The sequence below is a fragment of the Accipiter gentilis genome, chromosome 4, assembly GCF_929443795.1.
Source record: "Accipiter gentilis chromosome 4, bAccGen1.1, whole genome shotgun sequence".
Classification (NCBI taxonomy): domain Eukaryota; kingdom Metazoa; phylum Chordata; class Aves; order Accipitriformes; family Accipitridae; genus Astur; species Astur gentilis.
Window position 1 is genome coordinate 39,302,609 of NC_064883.1, and position 22,627 is coordinate 39,325,235.

The window sequence follows — 22,627 nt, forward strand, 5'->3', positions numbered from 1 at the left end:
GACCCACATTTGCAGGATTGGGGGAGTTTACACAGTTTACACTGCAATACAGTATGTCTCTGTGGGAACAGCGTCACGACCGAACCGGGTACCCGGGCAGGCTGTGGGCTCGGCAGCAGGGAGCGTTTGCTGCTGTGACTACCAGCATTTAGACCCGCAAGCCAGCCCACACTCAGCAGAGCCCCAGGGGAGAGAGCAGCCCATCAGCACCAGGCGGACACGTTAAGTGCAGTCATCCGCACGGCTCACGTGAGCATCTCCCACGGAAAGTAAACTGTAGAGAACTTAGGATTTCCTGTCAAGAAAGTGCTTTCTGAGTGACACAGGGGAGAGAATAGGACAAGCTGAGGTTAACAGGCTGCTGTGCGTGGGGTCAAGACCTTAAGAAAAAAAACCTTAATCCTGCCAGATGCAGTAGAAGCACAGGCCTGCTATCTTCAGAGACTGGTTTTGAGAGACAGAGCCTGAGATTTTGGGAAATAATGGAAGCAGAGAGGAAAATGACAGAACAGGGTAAATTCACAGAGGAAATAAAAACTGTCAGAAAAAAACCGGCAAATATTAACACGAAGCACCAAAGAAGAGGAAAAAGGTTGAGCATGATAAGAGCAGGGAGAAGGATGAACACAGACAGGCTTAGAGAAATACTTCTCTTACTTTGCTTTCATGAAAGGGGAAATTGTATCTTATTTAGTAGGCTTGCAGGATTATTGACCTACTTAGAACAATATCTGCCTAACTGGAGTCACATACCTTTGCATGACAAGGAGAGCGATCCCCCCAGGACCTGCACTGCCTGTGGCAGGTATGGTTTACTCCTCAGAAAAACACGGGGAATAGATTTTCAACAAATGGTAGGACGATGCACACTCACCAACTGCCTGTGAACCTCAACCACATGGAACATAACGCAAAATAAAAGCACAATCAGTCCCCAGTGGAAGCCTATTCAGCTGTCCAGACAGATGCAATCCCAAATTCAGGTGGAAAAGAAGACCATTGTTATGCTGCATTTAATACTATGATCTGTTGTTCTTTCAAGACATACTGCAGTGCATCTATTTGGTATTTATAGCATGTACCCACAAACCGAATCTGAAATTCCCTCCCCAAAGCAGACGCCAAGCTTGTTTTGATACCGAGCTGCTTCCCAGAGGGAAAATGCAGGGAAGGCTTCCCATTCCCTGTCCCTGGGTGCTGCAGTAAGCTGGCTCTGGGATAACAGAAAGAGAGGGAGGCAAAGATCACGAGTGGTGAACGGCAACAAAACCCCATTTCCATACCCACAGCTTCACCCCACCCTGAGTGAGAGCTGGTCCTTAGGGATGGTCCTTGCAGACCTTGCCACTTGTAACTCATCACAGCCCCCTGCCACCACCCTGCCTTTTGTCTTCAATCCACCTGCCCCCACCAGCAACTCCTTTTTCTTCAGCCTTGCTACTCCGCAGTGCAGAAATAAGTAAAAGTCTGTTATACTTTGTGATGCTGATGCAAGGGAGCAACAGGGGACGGAGAACAGCTTGCCTTTAACAACATCGCTACTGCCTTTAATTCCAGGAGACAAGTGAAATCCCATTTTTATCTTTCTGGCATTATGGGTCATTATCCTTTTACTGTTTCCAGAATTTTTTTTCACATGAGAGGCTGAAAGGAAAACTTCTTTAAATAGGTGATTTACTGTAATTTAGCTAAATGCTGTATAACACATTGCATTGGTACATTAAGTAAGTGCAACACGATAGAATGTGCTTTATTATGCAAGAAGTGGTTTTAATTGCTCATCACCTCAATGCAGTTGCACTTGGTGCACCAATATAGCGCTTTTACAGTAGTACCAGTAAAATAAAACACAATTATAGCTCAGGAAAATTCCCATATCAACAAGCATCTCTAGCAGGCTTGTAAATTAACTTGTCAAAAGCTCGAAGAAGGCTGAGTCCTGGGAAAACTTAAAACTATAAAAATTGGTAATGCCAGTCTGTTTCTCTTCTTTGTCTAATCCCAAATCTTTCAAGATCCAAACTCAAAAAAAAGCTTATTGAACCTCATTGAGAGAAGACCTCAGCACCAAGCCTGAAATGCAGGCAGAGCACACCTTTGAAATTTCAGTCCCAAATTTGAAACCAGGTACAATTCTGCTGCTGCCTCTCATTTATGAGACTGAACTCCACTTCAAAGAGCCCCAATCTGGGAATCCTGTAGGCTCAGATCACAGCTTAGTGGCACGGGCACGAAAAGCTGAAGTCCATGTGAGAAACAGAGAACTTGTTTCAACTTCAAATAACTCCTCTTCCTTGCTACTACCTGCTTTTATGACACAGGGGCAGGGGAGGCGGGGGGGGGGGGGCGGGAAAGAGACACTACAATTAGGAAAAAACGGAATGAGAAATCCTCTGGACTAAATCCGTTTTGACTCCATCCAGGGCAAATTATCCCGATTATGAAACTGCCGCAAAATCCTAACAAGAACAGTAAAAATGTACATCTTGTTCCTTACTGCCCTCAGCTTATCTCTCTGTAATGACTAACAGTGGTGTGGGGACTTTGCACCACACTGAGCTGACTTAGACGTATTCCAGAGCTGAGAAATCTTCCCCAAAAACTCTCTGCCATCTTCTTTTCCTGTTCAGTTGTGCTCTTCAAACCCTAGATGTTACAGCAGGAAAAGTGCAGACGACCCTTAGGTTACCCAAGGCCAGACAGCTGGAGATACCAGATTATACTCATCCCTTTGATTCCCTGCCAGAAACTTCCCCCATTCAGCACAGGCCAAAAGCAATTTAACCCCAAACAACTAATTTCCCAGGAAACAGTCCCCAATGCCTTCATCCACACCCCACCTATTCCTCATGGTCTCACTATGCATCCAAACAGCAAAACAAAGTGCAGACAACAGGTAGTGTCGATCACTTTATCCCAGCTCTACAACGTGGCCGATGTGGGTGGCACAGCCCCAAATACACAGTGGCACAGATTTTACCGGGAGTATAAAACCTCCAGGGCTTCTGCCATGGTAGTTGCTAGCTCATGTGAGAGCCCAAGCTACCATTCCTGCTTGGTTGTCCCCACCTTGCCTGCTCCGTGCAGGTACACTTGCTCCAAGCGCTCCCTATTTTTCCCCCAGGCCAGTGCAGCATCGTCCAGCGACCTCCTTCTTCTCTGCCAAACACACCAGGTCTTAGTTGCCTCATTTATTTGGCTTCATGAAGGGGAGTGTCTAACTAAAAGTGTTACTTGTAAATGTAATAATGCATTTGACACCAATAAAAAAAAGGAATCCATGGATAAATTTTCATTAAAACATGACCCCACAGTTTGCTTTTTTAATTCCTCTGTGTATTTCCTTGCCTCCTTCTCTTTGCTCCCAACCAAATTACACTTGATAGTGGCCATGGTGGAGAGAAAGGACATATAAAGTGGATTTTTCCTTTTCATTATTACTATTGTGGGCAGAGTACCGAAAGTTCAGTACAGACTGAATGAGATCTTTGTATATTAGCAAGCAAATTTGCTGTGTATACAGCTCTGGATAAAGTTTTAATTATCTTTGTGTGCAATATTTCATGATCCCTTTTATGCTACTCTATAAGTTCAGATGTGTCTGGCAAAGTATGACTGTGCTGAACTCTGGCAGAGCCATGGCCATCACTCTGACTTCAGGCTTTTGAAAATCAAGGCGGGTAAGACATGAAATCCAACATCCTACACACTTTGGTTACTGGTCCATGATTACTGGGTTTGGACCAGTCACAAGAGGGCACCATATTACAGAGCCGACGGAAACACTTGCAACACTTGCAAAGAACCATTAATAAATAATTGGACGCGATGCTGGGCAGCAGACCCGGCAAGGGACGGCACCTGGAGGAGAACAGAGGCTCCCCACACCCAACTGCAAGGGAACCGCTATTGGAGGAGCGGTTTGCAATTATACATACAATCCCATCGTCCTTAAACGAATTGATGAGGAAAAAATTAGTGTTAGCTTAGTAAACAGCTTTCCCTTAACATCTCAAATCAGTTTGCTTGCAGTGACTGGGCCAGCTCCTGTGGGGACCCCCATACCAAACCCCAGAAATGATTCCTGAATTTCTTATTTCACTTGTTCTTATTCCTACTCCTCTCTCCACCAAGGAACCAGCCTCATGCATCATTTACTGCCTTGTGTGATGTTGGTCTTGAATCAGCAGTGGTTTGCTGCTAAGAGGGCAGACATGCTGATGCAGGTGCTCAAGCGAAAGAGCCGAGATGAACACCTGGTTTAAGTGCGGTGGATCAAAACTGGCTACACCAAAAGAATGACCGGTCCTTTCTTGAATCCTGGTCAACCTTTTGTCCAAAATTATCGCAATGGCTTGACAACTTTCAGCAGATGGCATTCAGACCAAAGAATGCCCTTATTCAATGACAAGAACTTGACTTCTTCATATTTTTCTTTATTTTTTTATCCTTACATAATTTCTTTGTTCGTCAAGGCAATTCTTCTTTTTATCGTACATTTCCATGCCTCTGTCATGGTCTTTATCCTTCCCTGGACCACGTCTATTCCCACTACAATCTATCTTTTTTGGGTGGAGTAACCCAAACTCACTGTAGTGATCAAGGTGATAATATCCCTCAAACTGGATAAAAACATGTTATTTTCAGTTATTTTCTCTCACGAATATAGTCCAATATTGTTTCCCCTAAAAAGGTTGATTGCAACAGAAAATTGATTATATGTTCTCAGTTTCCTGCCCTAGGAGAAGGAAAACAAATATAAAATCTGGAATTCTAATAAAATCTCTCCTGTTTTTCATACTCGTACTATTCTGGCTCCATAATTTAGCCATTCTGTGCCAATTAGAAAAAAAAATAGGCAATATTACAATTACTGGTATATAACTCTACTTATAAAAAGTATCTTCCTTTGTGAGGCATTAAAAATAGAAAAGAAATAGGGAATAACTGTTAAAGGTTAATTTGTTTTAAGGCCATATCTTATGCATGCTACTGAGTTTGGTATCAGCTAAACGTTTCAAGCCAAAAGGTAACAGTAAACTCTCACAAATGCTGCCCCTGAAATTAAAACCTGGAAGAAGGAAAATATGGAACATGTGGAACAAATATATGTATGTATGCATATATTCTTGGTGGTATTTTAAAAAACGGTTTTAAGACATTTTTTATGTCACCGTTCACAACCTGCCCTCCCACTAGGAAGGAGAATAAAGAAGTAAAAGACACCTTCAAATTATTAATAAGGGTCCTGGCTTATGCACAAGCCTTCCAAGAAATATGTCTTGTAAAACGAGCCAGTCCATCAACCGAAGCAACAATAAACAGCAGTGAAAACAGCTCCACGTGGCCCAGAATATGTGTGTTAACCCTGTTACGGTGCAGATGGACCAGCTCAGCCCTCACTGGCTCCGCTCTCTGCTGATGCTGCCAGGCGGGTGAGCAACCAGCGCCAGCTGCAGGAGCAGCTTTTGGGCTCTTGGGATGGGCTCTTGTCCACTAGGAAATAGGAAAATTGACTGCTGAGCGGAGAGTAAGCGTTGATGAGGGTGATAATAAATTAAGACTATTGGAAAAATTTCTGGATGCTTTGTCCAGGCAGATTTGGTGGATTTTATGTGTTTGTCCAAGTCTTGCTGGTTCTTCTTAGACTGCCTGAAGGTACCACGGTATTCAGATATTACTACAGTGCACGCATGGCAAGGCCAACGCTTCCAAGCAGCACGTGGGCTGACTTACTCTGCATAAATGACCATGCTGAACATATCTGCAATGAGCCCAAAGTCTCTTTGAACTGCTGGATTTACTACCCCTGCAATGTACAGCTCATTTTTTACAAGGTCCAAGGCATGCCAAAATAACCATCATTCATCCAGTCGATCCAAAATTTTGCCCTTTATGGGGAAATTGCTTCTGAGCTGAAATCTTTTTCTCTTCTTGGCTTGAGCTTTGAAATTTCTCACTGTCTTTTTACTAAATTTATTTACTATTTTCTATCCATGCCATTGTAATCTGCCTTCCCTGGAAAGTGAAAAAGCTTTGAAGCTGATTATCCAGGTTTTGTGAATTATTACAAATCTTGAGCATTGACAAATCAGGCATAAGGCTTCAAAAGAACCTGATATTTTAAAAATACCTTTTCTAATGAAATTAAACATTGGATTCTTTTCATTCATCTTCCAAATATGTTTAGCTTTTGAAGGGCCATTTAGTTATAATTTTAATAATGTCTTTGAGTATTAAAAATTTTAAGATTTATTTCGTTCTCTTTTTGAATCAAAGTAAGTATTTTTGTAAGTCACCTGTCCCCAGAAGCTAAGACTTTAAGTCAAGTAGCAAAATGAAAATTTGGCATCATACCCAGCTGGCAGTGTTGTGAAGGCAAACTCCCTGCCCAGCCATACACAAACCTGGTTACATGTTCAGCAATTTCTCTCCATCAATCAAATGTTCTAGGGAGTTGTTTTCCACTCTCCTTTTCCTTGCATTTTGTTTACCTTCTTTCTTCTCTTTATACTCGTTTTCTTACCTTCAGTTCTTTTTATGCTAAGCATGAGACTAGAAGTGGCTTTTAAGAGGTGTTATACTCTGATAATCAGGGATTGTTTCTCAGCATGCATGGCCGCTTCTGTCTCGGGGTCACTTACAGGATCACCTTATTTTCTATCAGAGATTATTCCTTGTTACTGGGAATGGAAAGAGATGTCAGCAAAGTAATCAGTTTTAAAACTCAGGAGCATGTGTATAGACCCAGTGATGGTTTCACATAAAGCTGCAAGAGTCCTGCTAGGGACCTATATCGCATGATTTCACGGCATCGTGATCACTCAGTGTGGTATAATTCGGTACCAGGACCTATAGATTTTAACTCTAACACAGTGCAAAATCTTCTGGCTTTTCTTTGGGGTCAAACAAATTATATTACATGCACGCACTTGCCTTAAAGGGCCATGAAACTCAAATAATTTGAACACATTTGAGAAGCCAACCCTGATACTCCCATGTAATCCTTGCATGCAGTTCCCATCCCATCCTCTCTAAAATGATATGTTAGGGATGGAAAACATTCAAGAAATGACAAGGATGGTCCAAGGTACTGATCTAAGGCCAATCAAGGAAAGCAACTAGGAGCAAGTTCCCAAGTAAGCAAAAGGAAACAGTTCCTCATGCAACAGATCTCAGGCCATTGAAACTAGTTGATGAAGGACATGGTGGGTGCAAGAGGCTCTGGAGGACACTTGGCAAGTGACTTGGAAGTGAAAAACTTCTGGGGTTACTAAATAGAAAAACTACAAAAGGATCTGGTAATTCCCTGATCTAAAAAGCGTGTGAAGTTTGCTGCCCTCTCACTCGGCCTTGTGCACACCCGTATTACCTCTCATAGAAACAGGATTTTGGGCTGGGCAAACATTTGGACTCTTTCATTCTTAACTCAATTTTCACTGATGTGAGATTTGTATTTTCTATGTTTTAAAGTATAATTATATTCCCTTGATCAATAATAATTATCTCATTCTAAATTTCTTTTAATGAATTATATAAGTCTGGTACTATTTCTTGTAAGAAAAAAAAAAAAAAAAAGTACTGCTTCTTATATGTTCAACAGCTTAATACAGTCAGGAGATCCAAACTCACCAGGGACTTACTTTCTTAGATGAGTAAATCTGCCTGCTAAATATTCAGCTACAAATATCTGACAAAAAGTTTAACCATCAGAAATACAGTATTTCCCATATCCAGATTATGAAATTGTGGTATCTCAGCATATATTTATTTAATGTTCATTAAAAGGAACAAGTGGAAGAATACCTACTGCTCTAATTAATCCTTGGTAACCACTCAATGTTCAACAAGTGTCCAAGACCAGTGGAGCAAGCTCAGGGAAAACTACTGAGTTAGGAAAATGTGCTTTGCACCAAGTAAAAATCTTCAAGAAGGAATCAAAGCTGGTCAGGGCAGTGTGAAAAATGGAAAATTGCCTTGGTTTTAAAAAGAAAAAAAAGGAAAAAGAAAAAGTAAGCAACTTGCCTCCTACAGAATAGAGGACACCTAAAGATGGAGTGTGTCAAAAGACATAAACCTTTCCGGAAATCACTACTGAAGGTACCAGCAGTATGTGTGATCGAGATCAGCTGCTTAATAAGAGGCCCAAACACCCTGAAGAGCAATCCTTTCTCCATCATCCCTTTACAGTCCTCCCTTGAATGTGTTTCTTGGCCAGCATATCCTGCAATTATGCACCTCATTTCTTCCCTCTGTTTTTTCCTAGGTACTCATCTCCCAGGTGCTCCTTTCCCAAAACTTTTGCACCCTTACACCAGCGTGATTGTTAGGAAAACCTTCAGCAAGTTCATGCAAACCCTCATTCTTGATCTACCTTACGTACAGTTCAAAACTGAGTTCCCCACCTATCTGCCCAGATTTTCTTATCAGTGCTGGATCTAAATGAAATATATTTCTTACTCCCTCCCAAAGCAACCCTTCCCATGGTGAGACACTGCCAACCTCCTGGGCAAGGGAGAAGACCATCAATCACCCTCTGTTACGTCCAGCTTGCTCTGTCACCCAGGACTATGGCTTTCCTTGTTTCACTCCCTCCTCTTTCCTGTATTATACTCCTCTGAAGAGGCAAAGGAAAAAAAAACCACACAACTTTATTTGAGTACAAATTCAACCAGCCAGGCTGCAATTATGACCATCCATTTAAAGGCTTATCAAAGATAATTTTTGTCACAGCAGTTCCTCCTTCCCCAGGGGCTGGGGATAGCTGGGAGCTCACCCTTACCTGCTTTGCAGGTGTCAGCCAGTGAAGCACGTCTATCAGTGTTCCACTGTACCTCTAATTGTTCATCTGGGTTTTCAACCAGCACCCACTGAGAGAACACCTAATCCCTCTCCCAGTTAAACTCCTGTAAAACCAGTGTCTTTCCTTCAGCTCTGAGAGCAGCAGGTTTTGGTTTCAAACCACTTTGGACCAGATGAAAAAAACCCAATCCTTTTTTAACTGGATTCAAACTGTTAAGCATGTAGGCAGAACTGCCGCATGCATTTCTTTTCTTCCAGCAGCAGAAACACTGCTGATGTGAGCCGCATCTTCAAAAGTCCCCCATGGATGCAGCCGCTCCCCGTGGCAGCGTGCTGTTTCCTTCCCCTTTCCATTCCTGCTGTTCTTTTTTTTTTTTTTAATCAAAAGGCTCTCCCCTGTGGACTAGGTGCAGTTGCAGTACGTCTGCCTGGCTGGCAGCGTTAAAAGGACCCAGCACTGAATTTAGCAGCTTTGCATTCACCACCAGCAATACGGAGCGCAGATATGCCGCTGTGCACCTTGGTGTGACATAAAGCACGGCTGTGGGGAGGAGCAAAGAGGGCAGCTCCTACCTAATGCCCGTGGATTTTTACCTCAAATCTGCAAACAAATACAGCACACAAAGGAGGCCAAGTGCTCCTAGTTTTCACACACTTGTTACAGATTCAAATTCTTCCCCAAAGCCGCCCCTTGTTAGCAGACAACGGTCATGGCACAAGGCACCACCTCGCTTCTGAGTTACTTTGAGAGAAAAGCATTAATTTTAGTGGAGCTGGGCTTGAAAGGGAAATGGGGAATCTGTTTTTGCTAACAGCTATAAGAAGTATAGGCAACCAGCTTGCTGGTCCAACATGTGAGAGTGTGACCATCATGTTGCCTGGTGGGCAGAAACCTACTTTTCCTGCTTTGTTTTAAAAATGAGTGGGAACAGAATTAGGCGGTTATGGGGAATAGGTGTGAGCAGAACTCAGACAAGAAGGAGAAGTGAAGTCCAAGGACATCCACCGCTTCCAGCCATCTTTGATTTGCTAATTGTTCCCTTTGATATTACCCTAGCAATTGAACGTATTTTCCAGCTCTTCATCTTAGGCCATTAAGCCCTTCCTCAGGCAACATCCCAGTACTGATTTCCAGGCTCATTCTCACCCTTTCATCCTTTGCACAACTCCAGCTCCTGCTCCTCCTTGTACACTCCCAAGATCCTCCCCACTTGCCTGGACTTCCCCCCCCCTCTCCCAGTAGCCTGTCCTCCCCATGCAGCATCACGCTGCAATGCCCTCCTCATCCCTCCTTCCCTTTCATCTCCCTTCTCCCAGGTGACCTGATGCCACTTGCCCTGTCCCTGGGCCGGACTCTTCACTCAACCTGGCAAGATGCAGAACATAACAAATATAAAGCTACTGTACTGAGCATCTGAGGCCATTTTTTACTGCATGTGGGTATTTAGGTGTTCAATAACTAAAGCCATATTTAGGTACCTCAAGAGGACTTTTGACTCAGAGGCTCAACAGCAGTCAGTGACACACAAGGGAATGGTTAGACTTCAGCAGGCTTTGGAGAAATTAGGTTACCTACGGAGGCTCCTAAATGTAGGGTTAGGCACATATGAAAATCTTAACCTCCTCAAGACATCAAACTACTCAAAAAACTCACAAACAAACCCGCTATTTGACCATTACAGCATTACTCCTGCTTTTCTAGGGTGCGATATTTTTCACAAACGGGACTTTTCCCCAGTATATTTCTCCCTCTAAATTCAGAAGTCGCTGTACAGGGCAAAGGATGATTTTCTCAGTCTGACAGCAGAATATGTGCCCCACCAGTACCCCAGCACTGCAGAGAAGCTGGGCACTGAGGCGCTGCTAAAGCCAAGGTACAGATCTCCTCCCCAGCTTGCTCCTGCAGACTATATTAATTTTTAAAAGAGCCAAATTGATTTCTCATTTCATTCTCTCTAGCAGTAATGAACAAAACAGCTACATGGCAGAAATGCTCTCCTCCATGGCCTATTACAGTATGTTAAAAAGCCATTAATTCCCAGGTTTCCTGTCTTTAGTGAATAGGTTACTGTCACTACTGAACTTCAACAATTGCCCAGCAGCTGAAAGGCAGGAGCAGGGCAACTTCTCTTCAGTGCTCTAAGAGTACAGATAGGTAGAAATCTCTGAAGAACATGATCCACTATGGGGTCTAAAATCAAAATTATGGTTCAAATGGTTTAACATTTTCCTCTCTTCTTTCTCATTGTGTCAGTCATGACAGACCGTGAGCCCTTTATCTATTCTGCTTTGGCAACGTATGATGTCACTCCATGAAGGCATTTAGATTAAGAATACTAATCAACCATCTCTAAAGCACATGGACATTTCCTCTGGCACCTACACTATCTAAAAGTTCAATGTGTGCCTATTTAATTAGCATTCATGTCTTCATGAATCACAACAGAGGGTTCCTGAAGGCCATCCCCAGAAAAACGTCCATGTAGGGGTGTGCAAGCAGCACTGCCACATACTTCCATGAAGCACTAGCCCAGAAAAACCTCCTTCAGTCCTTCCCCTGTATTTTCCCCTGGTCCACACAGCATTTTCCTTTAGTGACATGTCTTTAGCTCAGCGTAAGGTCACCCTTAGGGCTCCTCAGGGTTGTGGGGCTCTTTGCAATTAGAGCTGGAAGCTCCTTAAATGCCACAAACCGATGTGCTGTGCTCCAGGTTACTTGCTGTGTGTCTCAGAAAATGTTTCAAGAACATTTGAAAAGCCAGAGTGCTCATGAAAATATTGTAGAAACAAGCTGCCGTGAGGTAGGGTATGAGGTCTGGCACACAAGACTTGGGAGTGGGACAAATTTTCTTTGAACCATTAAGACCAGTATACCCATTCAGCCAAGCCTTTTTAACACATATTTAAACCACATTGAAATTAATTATCTAGTATCTCTGTTTAGCAAGGTGGGCAACAAAACAAATGCAGTAACCCAATTTTCTTTATGCCTTCACCAGACTTACACTAACAAAACCACCTGTGAGCAGTTTCTAGCTTACATTCATTCAACACAAGACAGAAACTGGGGTGAATGTGTGTCCCTCACCTGGCAGCACCTGCGTTCGAGGGTGCCTGCACGGAGGTGTAGCTCCTTCCTAACGCAGACCCCAAAGACGCACAAGACTGCAAACCGCACTGCCCAAGGAAGACAACTTTGTTCCTCGGATGACAAACAGAAAGATGAGTTTTTCTTTCATGCCAACAGCCCAACCTCGCCAATGGAAAGAGTCCTGCTGCCTTACAATTCGAATGGTCACTCTTTTGGTCAATCTTTTGGCCCGTGCAGAAGCAGCCCAGAGAAGCCTGCACTCCAGCTAACTGTGTTGTAGCTCTCTAGCAGGGCAATTTTAGTCTTAAGGGCTGTCAAAACAGCACCTTAATGCAAACTTTTTTCACAATGAAAAATATTAGCACTTGCAAAGTTGTTAATATCTATGCAAAGCAAACTATAAATAATTCATTTATTCCACATGCATCTGCATCATTTGAAATGCAATAGAAGAATAGACTTGGGGGCATTTGGGTTATCCAAGTATTGTTGATCCAAGCATTATTACTAAAGGTAAACTGAAATAAATTACCTCAGTTACTACCCAATGATTTTTTTTAGCGTGGTAAATAAAACTTATTAGTTCTAGGTCATTAAATTCAATATTAGACTTTAAAAGAGCATAGAGATTCTATGATGTTATAAGTAAAACATGCAACAAAACATATGTGCTTCAGTATTAAAGATAAAAGAATTACTCTATTATATTTAGATATTAGTTATTAGTGCATTTTTCAGAAGGACTTTTGAAATAAAAACCTAGCTGCCATTCTCAGATGCGAGCTAGGCACGAGATGGTTCTGGCTCTCACTGAGTGGCAGGTTCCCAAATAACTGAGCCATTTCTGAAAATGTCATTTAGAGCCTTTTGCTAATTTACCCACTATTCCTCTTCAGATAAGAATAAATACTATTTTGCCAATGTTGCCCGTGAAGCGAGTGGGCGGGGACCTCAGAGAGCAGGGCTTGATTTTCAGATATTTTTAAGTCAACTTCCTATGATCCCAAACGCGTCCCTTGGTGTCCTGTGCTTCAATGCTCCTCACTGCTTGAATATATTGTGCTCTTCATTTCAACCTTTATTCTTCTTATTTGGCTACAACATCTCTGCAAGGACTGTCTCACCATGTCTGGCCAGTGTCTAGCCCAAAGAAGATGGGCTCCTATTTGGAGCCTTCAGTGATTAACACACAGCCAAAAATCCTGGCAACAGCCACTGCTACATACACTCTGTCTTCCAAGATGCCAACAGCAAGGCTGGAAAAACATCCTCCAAGAAGTAAGTAATGACAGCACGTTGCATCCAATCAATTGCAGTAACCACGAGCAGTATATTTTAGGCTGCTATTATGTTTTTCTAACTACAACAGCAGCCAAGTACTTTCGATGTGAGCAAAATGTATTTGCTGTTAAGTACAAAGACAGAAGACAAGCATAAGTCTCTGCAAGTGGTGTCTACGATTCAGTCTCTACCGCTTGCTTTGACGTTGGGCATGATGCTGCCTCCCCATGAAAAAGGAGGAGTGCTTCTGAGATGTGAAGGGACAGGCAACCCAAAATGGGGGGTCAGATTCAGGACCGATAGCAATCACTGCAGCTCCATAGGGACACAAAGACAGCACTCATAACCTGACAGGCTTCTCGGGCCAGGTAATGACTATGAACTGTTGTTTTCAGGACAAATCAGATGAGTGAGGTGCTTTTCAGCACGAAATGCTGGCACCCCTCTTTTTCCTGGTTTTTGTCCACCATTAGGGGAACATCGCAGCATCCCAGCGAGCTGTTCAAAAACCTGAGCTAAAATCCTGTGTGAGAGGAATTACAGGAAAAGCCTAGTAATTGTGAAGCCTAATTACAAAGTAATGTGGAGCTTGAGAGCAGACTTGCTAAGCAGTTAGAGAATAGACTAACGAGCGGGCCATCTGTCAGCCGCGAGAGGGCTAACGAAAGGCCGGCACAGGACACTCCTGACGGTGTATGGAGGAGGATATGCAAACGAGGAAACGTCCAAATACAACACTTAAGATACACAGTACAAAATGAGCTGCTAATTGGAGTTCATATGCATGCTTAGCATATGGACAACATAATTACAGTTGCACAGTAAAGGGAAGTTCACTGTAGAGGATGGTAATGGAACGGCACAGGGTGCGATGCACCAAGCGATGAGCAGAAGAGCGCAGGAGGAGGCACAGGGTGGATGGGGCTGGAACAGAGACGCAGTTCGGATTCTTTGCACTTGGATTGCAGGGTAAGGGGGTGCCATTTGATCACCAACACAATCTCAAATTTCCTGTACTCCATTGCTATATACCTACTATACTATACCATATATACTATACTGTACCATTATATACTAAGTGGTCCTGGAAAGTGAACCCTTCATAATAAATCCAGCACTTACTTATGCTACAGGGCAAACGTAAGCGATAGCAGTCCCTAGAAGAGGAACTAGAAGCAAACTCCGGAGCAGTCAGTTCTGGTCTATGAGTGCATTGCTCCCTTGCGGAGTGCTCTTAACTGAGACAACAGCAATAGCTGGGGCAATAGAAGACACGGAATGTAGCAGCTAATTAAAGAAAATATTTTTTCCTCTCCCTAAACTACTCAATAAAAAAGCAAGCTGGAATTTGAAATCACAGGTAGCATCACAGAAATTCTAAGAGCTTCAAAGTTCCATCTTTGGCACATCTCTCACTAAAGAAAAATTAATTGCAATTCCAATAAAAAAGATGCAAACATACCCACAAAAGCCTGTAATCTTTGCACTGGAAGTATGGTTATGCCAGCTTTGAGACTGCTGTTTTGTGCGGTTTTTTCCCTAGCTCCTTTGAAATCAATGGAATGACAGAGCTATTGATTATAAATACGTTATTTTTCACTTGCCCACTGCAAATCAAGAAAATCCTTAAAACATCAGCTCATCCCATCAATTTCAGTGAGATTTCAGCATATTTTTAAGTGTCGTCCTGAACAGAAATACTTTTCTTTTTTTCTTTTTTTTTTTAGTTTTTAATTTAACATTTGCTCTAAGAGTCTCTCAAGTCAAAGGAAAGACCTTACTCCATCAGAGGGCTTGAATCAGCCCCTCCCTTACTGGGAAGAACACAGAAATTTTACTGACTGAACTATTTTGGAAGCAAATCCCTCACATGATTCAAATACTCCTAAACATGCAACACGCTTCATCTTTGGCGAGCCTACTGAACTCCCATCTTCTGCAATAAAGAAGATGGAAAGGAAGGAAATAGAGCGTTGAAGAGTCAAGAGGACTGAATTTTGCAGCTCTCTGAATGACCATGATATTTTGCTACATAATTAACAGAAGAAGAAGGGGAAGGATAGACAACAGCTGCCTGTATTTTAACAGTTGTGTGGATTCCCCACAAAACATCAACTCATTTTGGGAGCTGACGTGCAATTTTAAACATGCAATTTTTCTTCTAAGGCGTTCCAGCACACTTTTTATACTAAGTTTTATTAGTTTAGCTTAGGCATTTTCAGAGTCTTTCATTTGCATTTTAAAAACTGAGAATAAGAGACCAATAAGAATGTATGCTTGGAAATCAGGGTATTGGTCCTTCATCTTGCTTATCAGGGACCTTAATCAAGATTTCACCACTTAGCCTGCTAGAGAAAGCTGTGAAAAGCAACTATAATGCAGAAAAGTAATTAACGTTGTAAAATGGCTTTGGGTCCTTGGATGAATGACATTGCAGATTAGCGTCTTGCCCTTAAATGTGAAGTGACCCTTGGGTAAATCTACAGAATATCTATGGGCTTCATAAAATTTCTCTAGACATATTAAAACCAGTATTAATGGTATTAGTAGCACAGCAACAGAACAAGTCCTTCTAAATTATCTATGCATGTTTGCACAATACTGCTCTGTGCTTTGTCCTTTACAGAAACAATATTTTAGTAATTTCCGATCAGGCAAGACTGATGTTAAGTTGTGCTGGAGTCAGTGAGACTACACAGAGTAGGGAGATGGAGTTTAAAACATGTCAAGATTGGAGTCTTAATAAAAGTGTATAAGGCAACAGTATGTGATCATAATTGGAAAAAATGTTTTTTTCACAGAAGACCGCAGTTTTGTGGAAAATATGCCTTACATCCATGTAAAGCTATACTCATCAGAGAGAGGATGTTATACATAGCTCCATGAAAATACTTCATTCTCTGTTCCTGCAAAAGTTTATTTCATTCATTATCATTCCCTCATATTCTAGCAAATAAAGAAAATGGCAGTAAAGTTCTCCATAAAACACTTCTTCCTTCATTAGGGATATCAGTGCTAAAAAAGGGGGGCTAGACAAATAATTCTGAACTGCAATGCAGCTAATATTTCCATTATCATTATTGCTAGAGAGTGGTTATGGGGAGCAAAATTGCCCCAGATTGCACAACCTGAAAAAGAGCTCCTGCCCATCGGCAGGTGTGTTTGTGAAGGTGATATCGTCTACAATTGCTTTCCCCTGTAGTTGAATTGGTGGGAGAAGTCGGAGACAGCTGTGCTGAGGGCGGCTGGGGAACGTGTTAATTCAACACTACGCTTTAACACTCTCTCTTTTCATTACAGGTATTAAAATGGTTCCCAATGGGCATAACAGACAAAGAAAGCCAAACACGAGGAAGGATTTGATCCAGTTCCGCATTAAATTCAAAAGAAAAACTAATAACTTCAGTGATAATAGGAGTTGGACTGGAACCTACACAAATGGCATACCACAAATCATTTTACTTTTGCCAAAGCTTGTTCAGACTGCAGCAATTTCCAGCGAGAGCTGGAATCTACATCCCCCCAAACAGCTCTACTCCAGCAAATACTACATGCATTAATTCAAGTATAATAATACTTGAATAGTCGGGTTTTCCCCCGACTAGAAAATAAAAGGCAGCAGAGGATAAAAAGAGCACATGGCTTGTGTGCAAGCACCAGCCCAGCTGCCGCTGGACGACTGTTTGCCTGTTGCTTTGCAGTGCTTCACCTCTCTGCTGGAAAAAAATGTTTTGATGAGGGAATATAAACCTGAAGTTTTGTTTATGGTAAAATAATGACTGTGATAGCGCTCCGACCGCTTCTTCCAACCATGTGCTACATCACCTACTGAATGCTGGAAGCATTTTGGGAGAAAGGCTGCAGTTTTCAATGCCTACTGGAGAGCCTTAAGTAAAAAAAAAATATAATAACAGAGGAGTGGTGTGTGCATATTTATCAGGAGGAAAGCTGGAATAGGAATTTGAGGATTGAATTCTTTGGGCATGGTTCTGGGCAATCAGCTCTAGCTGCCCTTGCTTGAGCAGGGAGTTGGACAAGATGATCTCCTAAGGTCCCTTCCAATCCCAACCACTCCTTGACTCTGTAATTTCAGGAGCAAAATAAAAAACAGGAGGCATAAAGAAGAAAATAAAAAAGAGACGCCCAGAGAGCGAGGAAGCGAAGCAAAGACACTGTGACACGTTCATGCCTCACTCACCAGTTATCCATTTAGCCTCTGGGTCATGAATTTTGAAATCATCACTGAAGAGATCTTCCACTGTTATCTTCTTCTTCTGAGACAAGCTGTTATCTTCAACTGTAAAACATTTGAAAGCAAACTGCCATTACTTCAACTTTGAAATGTATCTGAAAATACAGCGACTGAGAATAAGGCCATGTCATATCTCATTCAGAAACGGTCCACATTAAGCTTTCTGTCACACATAAGCCCCTTCCCGTTGCCAGTGTTATAAGGACCATCCAGTGGTTCACAAACAGAAACCTCCTGGTTATATATGCCTGGACTCGGCAACTACAAAAAGACCAAGATATGGTCCATACTGCACATTTTTGGACGTAACCTGATAAAACCAAATTTTAAGTGTCATGACCCATAGATGTCATAGTGCTACATAATGCTGACTATGCCAAAGAATATTAAAGCTACTTAATACTAAGACTATTCTGAAGTCATTAGTTAAATTTTTAAAAAGTAATTAAAAGTGGCCAAGTTTTTACAGCTTATATTTTTATTTCCTTAAAAACTGTTACATGGAACCACATTTAGAGAGGTATTTAGCCTTATAAGGGCTCATACAGATTGCTTTAGGAATTCACAAAAGATTTTCCATGGGAAACAGACATTTGGCTGCAGAAATATTTTTGAAAAATCTGAGCGACATAACCCTAAATCCTTAGGTGTGCATAGCTGGCCCATACTAATTTTCATTTTTAGTGAAAGGGTATATTGTTTCACTTGCAAACATGGAAATCTGGATAGCTTTTACATTGAAGAACCGGACTGCCAGTTTAAGATGCTGTGAGACCAACTTCTAATAAACAGTGTCCTCAGTTTAGTTCATTCTTCCTAACTCTACCCTGTAGCACTCTGCTTTCTCCACAAAGAAGTACTCGCTGCACATCTTCCTCCGCTGTCCTTCATACAGTCCTCTCCACATTGCTCGTGATTCAGAGATTGCCAACAGATTTCTGATGCAAAGTGCAATCTGAATAAAATGCAGAAATGCTTTCTTTCTGCTTATATACTATTGTTACAAGGAAATCTGTCTCGTCTAGGATGTCACCAAGACTAAACATGCGTGAGTCCAACTGAATAAAGCCAAGGCACGAGTTTAACCTCTTGAAGTTTGCCGCAGATAGCATCTTCTCCTGAGCCAAAACTATACCTTCTCATTTCTGTCACCACCACTCTGCTATGTAACAATTCTCATAAACGCAACACAGATGGTTCTGGGCCTGTAACCAAAGTGTTTATGTTGAACCAATGGATTCTCGGGCCTTACAGGTGAACAGAATATATATTATATCACAGAACTCTAGAGTGGGTAATTAGTTAATATGAAAAAGGACTTTAATTTTATCAAAGCTGAAATTTTTAGAGAAAAAATAAACCCAACAATTTTGATTAATCTATTCCTCCTTTTCTTTTTTCTCCCAACAGTAATTTTTTTTTTTGTTATGACAAGCAATCACCTTCTATGAATAATTTGTTTTCAACATTCAAATTTTGCTGAAAAAACATTTTCATGGAAACCTTTCAGTCAGCTTAAAGCACGTTTGCTTTTTAAAGGAACACATGAGGCCACGTTCTGAGTATTTCCACAGCAGGAATGTGTGCTTCAGCATCTCCCCTCACTACAACCTCCTCATACCTGAGGTATATTGGTATCATGCAGCCTTGGCTATCTTTAACATTGTTTAGTACTAAACTTATTACACTGAACACACTCGTGATTAGAAACAGCAGAATTAGACTCTCTGAAGCCATTTATTAGAGGTAAAAGGTCTTTACTACACCGTATTGAAGCCCCTGAGCTACCTGAGACCACTGAAAATTGCCTATGAACAATGGTTTGTTCCACTAAAAGGTGTTTCAATACAAACTATCATTTTTACCAAATTAAATTATATTCTTCAATTTTCATATTTTTTCCAAGTCTGACTGAGGTTTCAATCACACTGCTCAATGTGGCTTCCAAATACCAAGACACATTAATACAAGTCCCCAGCCAAACCCTTCTGTGTGACAGCATTACGCCAAGTTCTTTTGCATAATTTCATTTATTACAATGGAAAAGATAGGTCAGAGGAACTCCAGGAAACTGTTCCAGTTTAGTTCCCGCCATGGTGCAAAGCCCTAGCACTGGGTCCCCGGGGAGATCAGGCGGTGCAGAGCAGGAGGTCAGAGCCCACATACGGCCCTGGGCTTACAGCTGGTTCAGGTGCCACTTCCCAAATGCCACCCTGAGGAACACGGACACACTCTTCCCCATCATGAGGGCGTAAGGACAAGCAAGCCTCTGTGCTCGAGATTTGGGAAAGGACAGGGTGGGAAGCTCTTCTCATTCCCTCTTTCTGTGCAGGATGGAGACAGCCCCACCTGTGTACCTGCACAGCACTTCACATTCTTCATAAGGCAGAGCAGGAAGGGGGAGAGGTAGGAACTGAAGCATCCATACCCAGGAGTATCCCTACGGCACGTTGCTGAGATTCCCTTACCGTCTCCTGCAATGGGCTGTAATACCTGTATTAGGTCCCAAAACAGGCCATGGACAACATTAATCTCAGCCATACAGCTGGGGAGAAAACAAACAACTAAATAATCAATCAACCAATGATTTTTCAGTAAAAAGTTCAGATATACTGACCTCATCTAACACATAGGTAAGTCAGAGCGCTCATTAAGAATGCCTACTCCATTCCTCTGGCCCCAACGGAGACATTTATGGAGGAAGAAATGCAATTGCAGGATCTCAGGTAGCCCACCCTGCCCTGAGCAGCAGTCTCTCAGCGTGTCTCAGCCAGCCGGTGGACCCAAGTTGTGTTCACACCCAGCTGCAGAGAGACCTCGAGACCTCCTTGGGTTTATGGAAGGAGAGGATCAAGCACGTGCCACCACCTTTTTTGCACTCGTGTCCCCTGCCCCCAGCAGCCCCAGATGGCAGCTGCCAGCCAGGGCCTGACAGCACGGCAGCGCGGCAGCAGTGCAGGGGGCACAAGGACCTGTGATGTGAGTGCCAAGTCAGAAACCCACCCTTCAGACTGCAAAGTCACGTGCTGAGAGAACCAAGTGAAAACCATGCCCGTTTTATTTTTGATTCAATGTTAAAGGCATGGCGGGAACCCTGTGTTGGTTCATCTGTCGTCATTTGGGTTCATCTGTCTACACCTCATCCTTGAAGTCAGTGCACCCAAAAGGACACGGGCTGAACTGATAAAAAACTACTCTCCAGAACACACACAGGACAAAGCTCCTCCAGAAACCCAGAAAACTCAGAGAAAAGGGCTATGAGCTGATCTCCCTGCCTGTTTTGCCTCTGCAGTACCAATCCTTTCATTCAAGCTTCCTTTCAACTCCACCAAAGCCCAGAGGCTGCTTGATGGGTCAGAAGGTTTCAGTCACCTTTGGGTGCCCACTTTTCTTTCCATCATCCCTGGGGCTCAGCTGACGATCAGTGTCAGATGCTTTTCTCACGCACCTCCTGGGCTACTGCACATTACAAGCATGCGGGTGAGTGCGTGTCTGTGAATGTCCACCTCTCGGTGGCCAGCAAGCCAGGAGCTTCCTTCCCACCTCAGCATGTCTGCTCAATCCCTGGGCAGACCTAATGTCTCTTTTACCAGAAATGACCTCTCTCTACCCAAAAGGCAGTGGCCAGACAAGGCAAACAGGCAGCCTGTCTCCCTTCTGTAAAATCCCACTTTTTTTTTTAATGGCATATAATACACATTTATACGTAACAACTGCGAACAAACAAATTACATTCCTGCACAGCTGGCGACAGGATATTTCCTTGCTCTTCTTGACTAGCAAAAGTCATACAAAGCTTTCTAGGCAATGTATTTTGCTGTCTGACAGCACACTGTGAATTAATGCTATGCAATGACTACCTCGGTACCATCTCTGGAAAATGTTTCCTATGAATTTTGTAAAAATTTTAATATGGAGTTGGGTGTACTTTCTTTTTTTTCAGCTAAAGGTCAGATTTGAAAGGAGCAAACTTGATGTATATCTCCTGAAAGCGTAAGGTATCACGAACAGATGTGCCAAGAGTCCTTGTTTGCCTCCATTTCCAGAGAGGACTAGAAAGCAGCCTCTTCCTAAGCAAAATGTCTAATGGAATTTGGGGAAGGTTTTTTTATAATTAAAATTTCTGTAGGATTAGGTCTTGTCTTCAGCTTTGATGTGTGTGTTTGTGTGTGCATGCACACATGCATATCTATAAACTTTGGCATGTCTTTATACAAATACACAAACAACAGTGCTAGGATGGGACCCATACTGGTGCCATATGTAGCGACAAGTGAGCAACCGCCAATTAGGAAAGGCTCAGTCCCACACTTTTATCATTTGTATAAATAGCTTCACATTTTTCAAAGGTGGGTGGAGTGGCAGGACTCACACACACATGAAATCAGAGTCCCTCAGCGTAGGCAATTGTGTGCATGTGGTGTACTAAAGTGTAATTAAATGCAAATTTCACCAGCTACTGCTTCTTTTGAGAATGTTGTTCTAGAATACCAAAGGATATACAAATCATAGAAATGTTGAAATTTTATTAGGATTTTATAAAATAAACCCTAAGTGTTAGCTAGCAATAAAGCATTGCTACTGTAATTACGATGTCTGCTGAATGCAAAGAGCACTGTTCCCAGTTTATGAGCTAATCTTAAAGGAGGGTGAATGACCTGCCTCTGGGAAACCCAGAGCAGTAGGGATTTCAGCCTTTCTGCAGCTGAATCCAGAGTTAAAGCCTACTTTAAAGGTTTGGGCTGATTTGCAAAAGAATCTTGAAGAGATATATAAATCCCCTTTTTCCTCAGTTATTAAATAGCTTAATCATTATCTGTTCTGCTAAGCAACCTTTCTCCATTCCCCACTCTACCACTCACTCCTGGTTTTGCAGGAGACTGCCCAGGAGACTACCACGGCTTTCACAGTATTGGGAAATACCACCATCATGATGGAAGTTATGGGTCCAGTTAACCACTTTTCTTTGTCTGAACACTGACTACAAGACTGCATGCTGCACTCTATCCCATACATGTCCCAAATTACTCTCTGTGGGCACTGCAGGATGTTCAGCACTGGGTTTAGAGCATCTCTGCATTGCGTGCCTTGGTATTGCACTGCAAAACAGGCCTTCAAACCTACAGCAAAATACTTAGAGAAGAATGGTTTCCCAGGCTGGGAGAGGGCCAAGACTGACAGGAACAAGTAAGGCATTCAGA

At 42.4% G+C, this 22,627-nt stretch overlaps 1 protein-coding gene across 6 annotated transcripts in view; it reads right to left on the reverse strand.

The window, feature by feature from the left end:
• Nucleotides 1-22,627, reverse strand: part of DPP6 (dipeptidyl peptidase like 6) — a 575,931-nt gene that overhangs the window by 154,598 nt on the left and 398,706 nt on the right. For all 6 annotated transcript variants that reach the window (XM_049798774.1, XM_049798776.1, XM_049798778.1 and 3 more), the window contains exon 3: nt 17,373-17,471. In XM_049798774.1, coding sequence (XP_049654731.1) covers nt 17,373-17,471 — 99 coding nt within the window. The remainder of the gene's footprint in view (nt 1-17,372; nt 17,472-22,627) is intronic.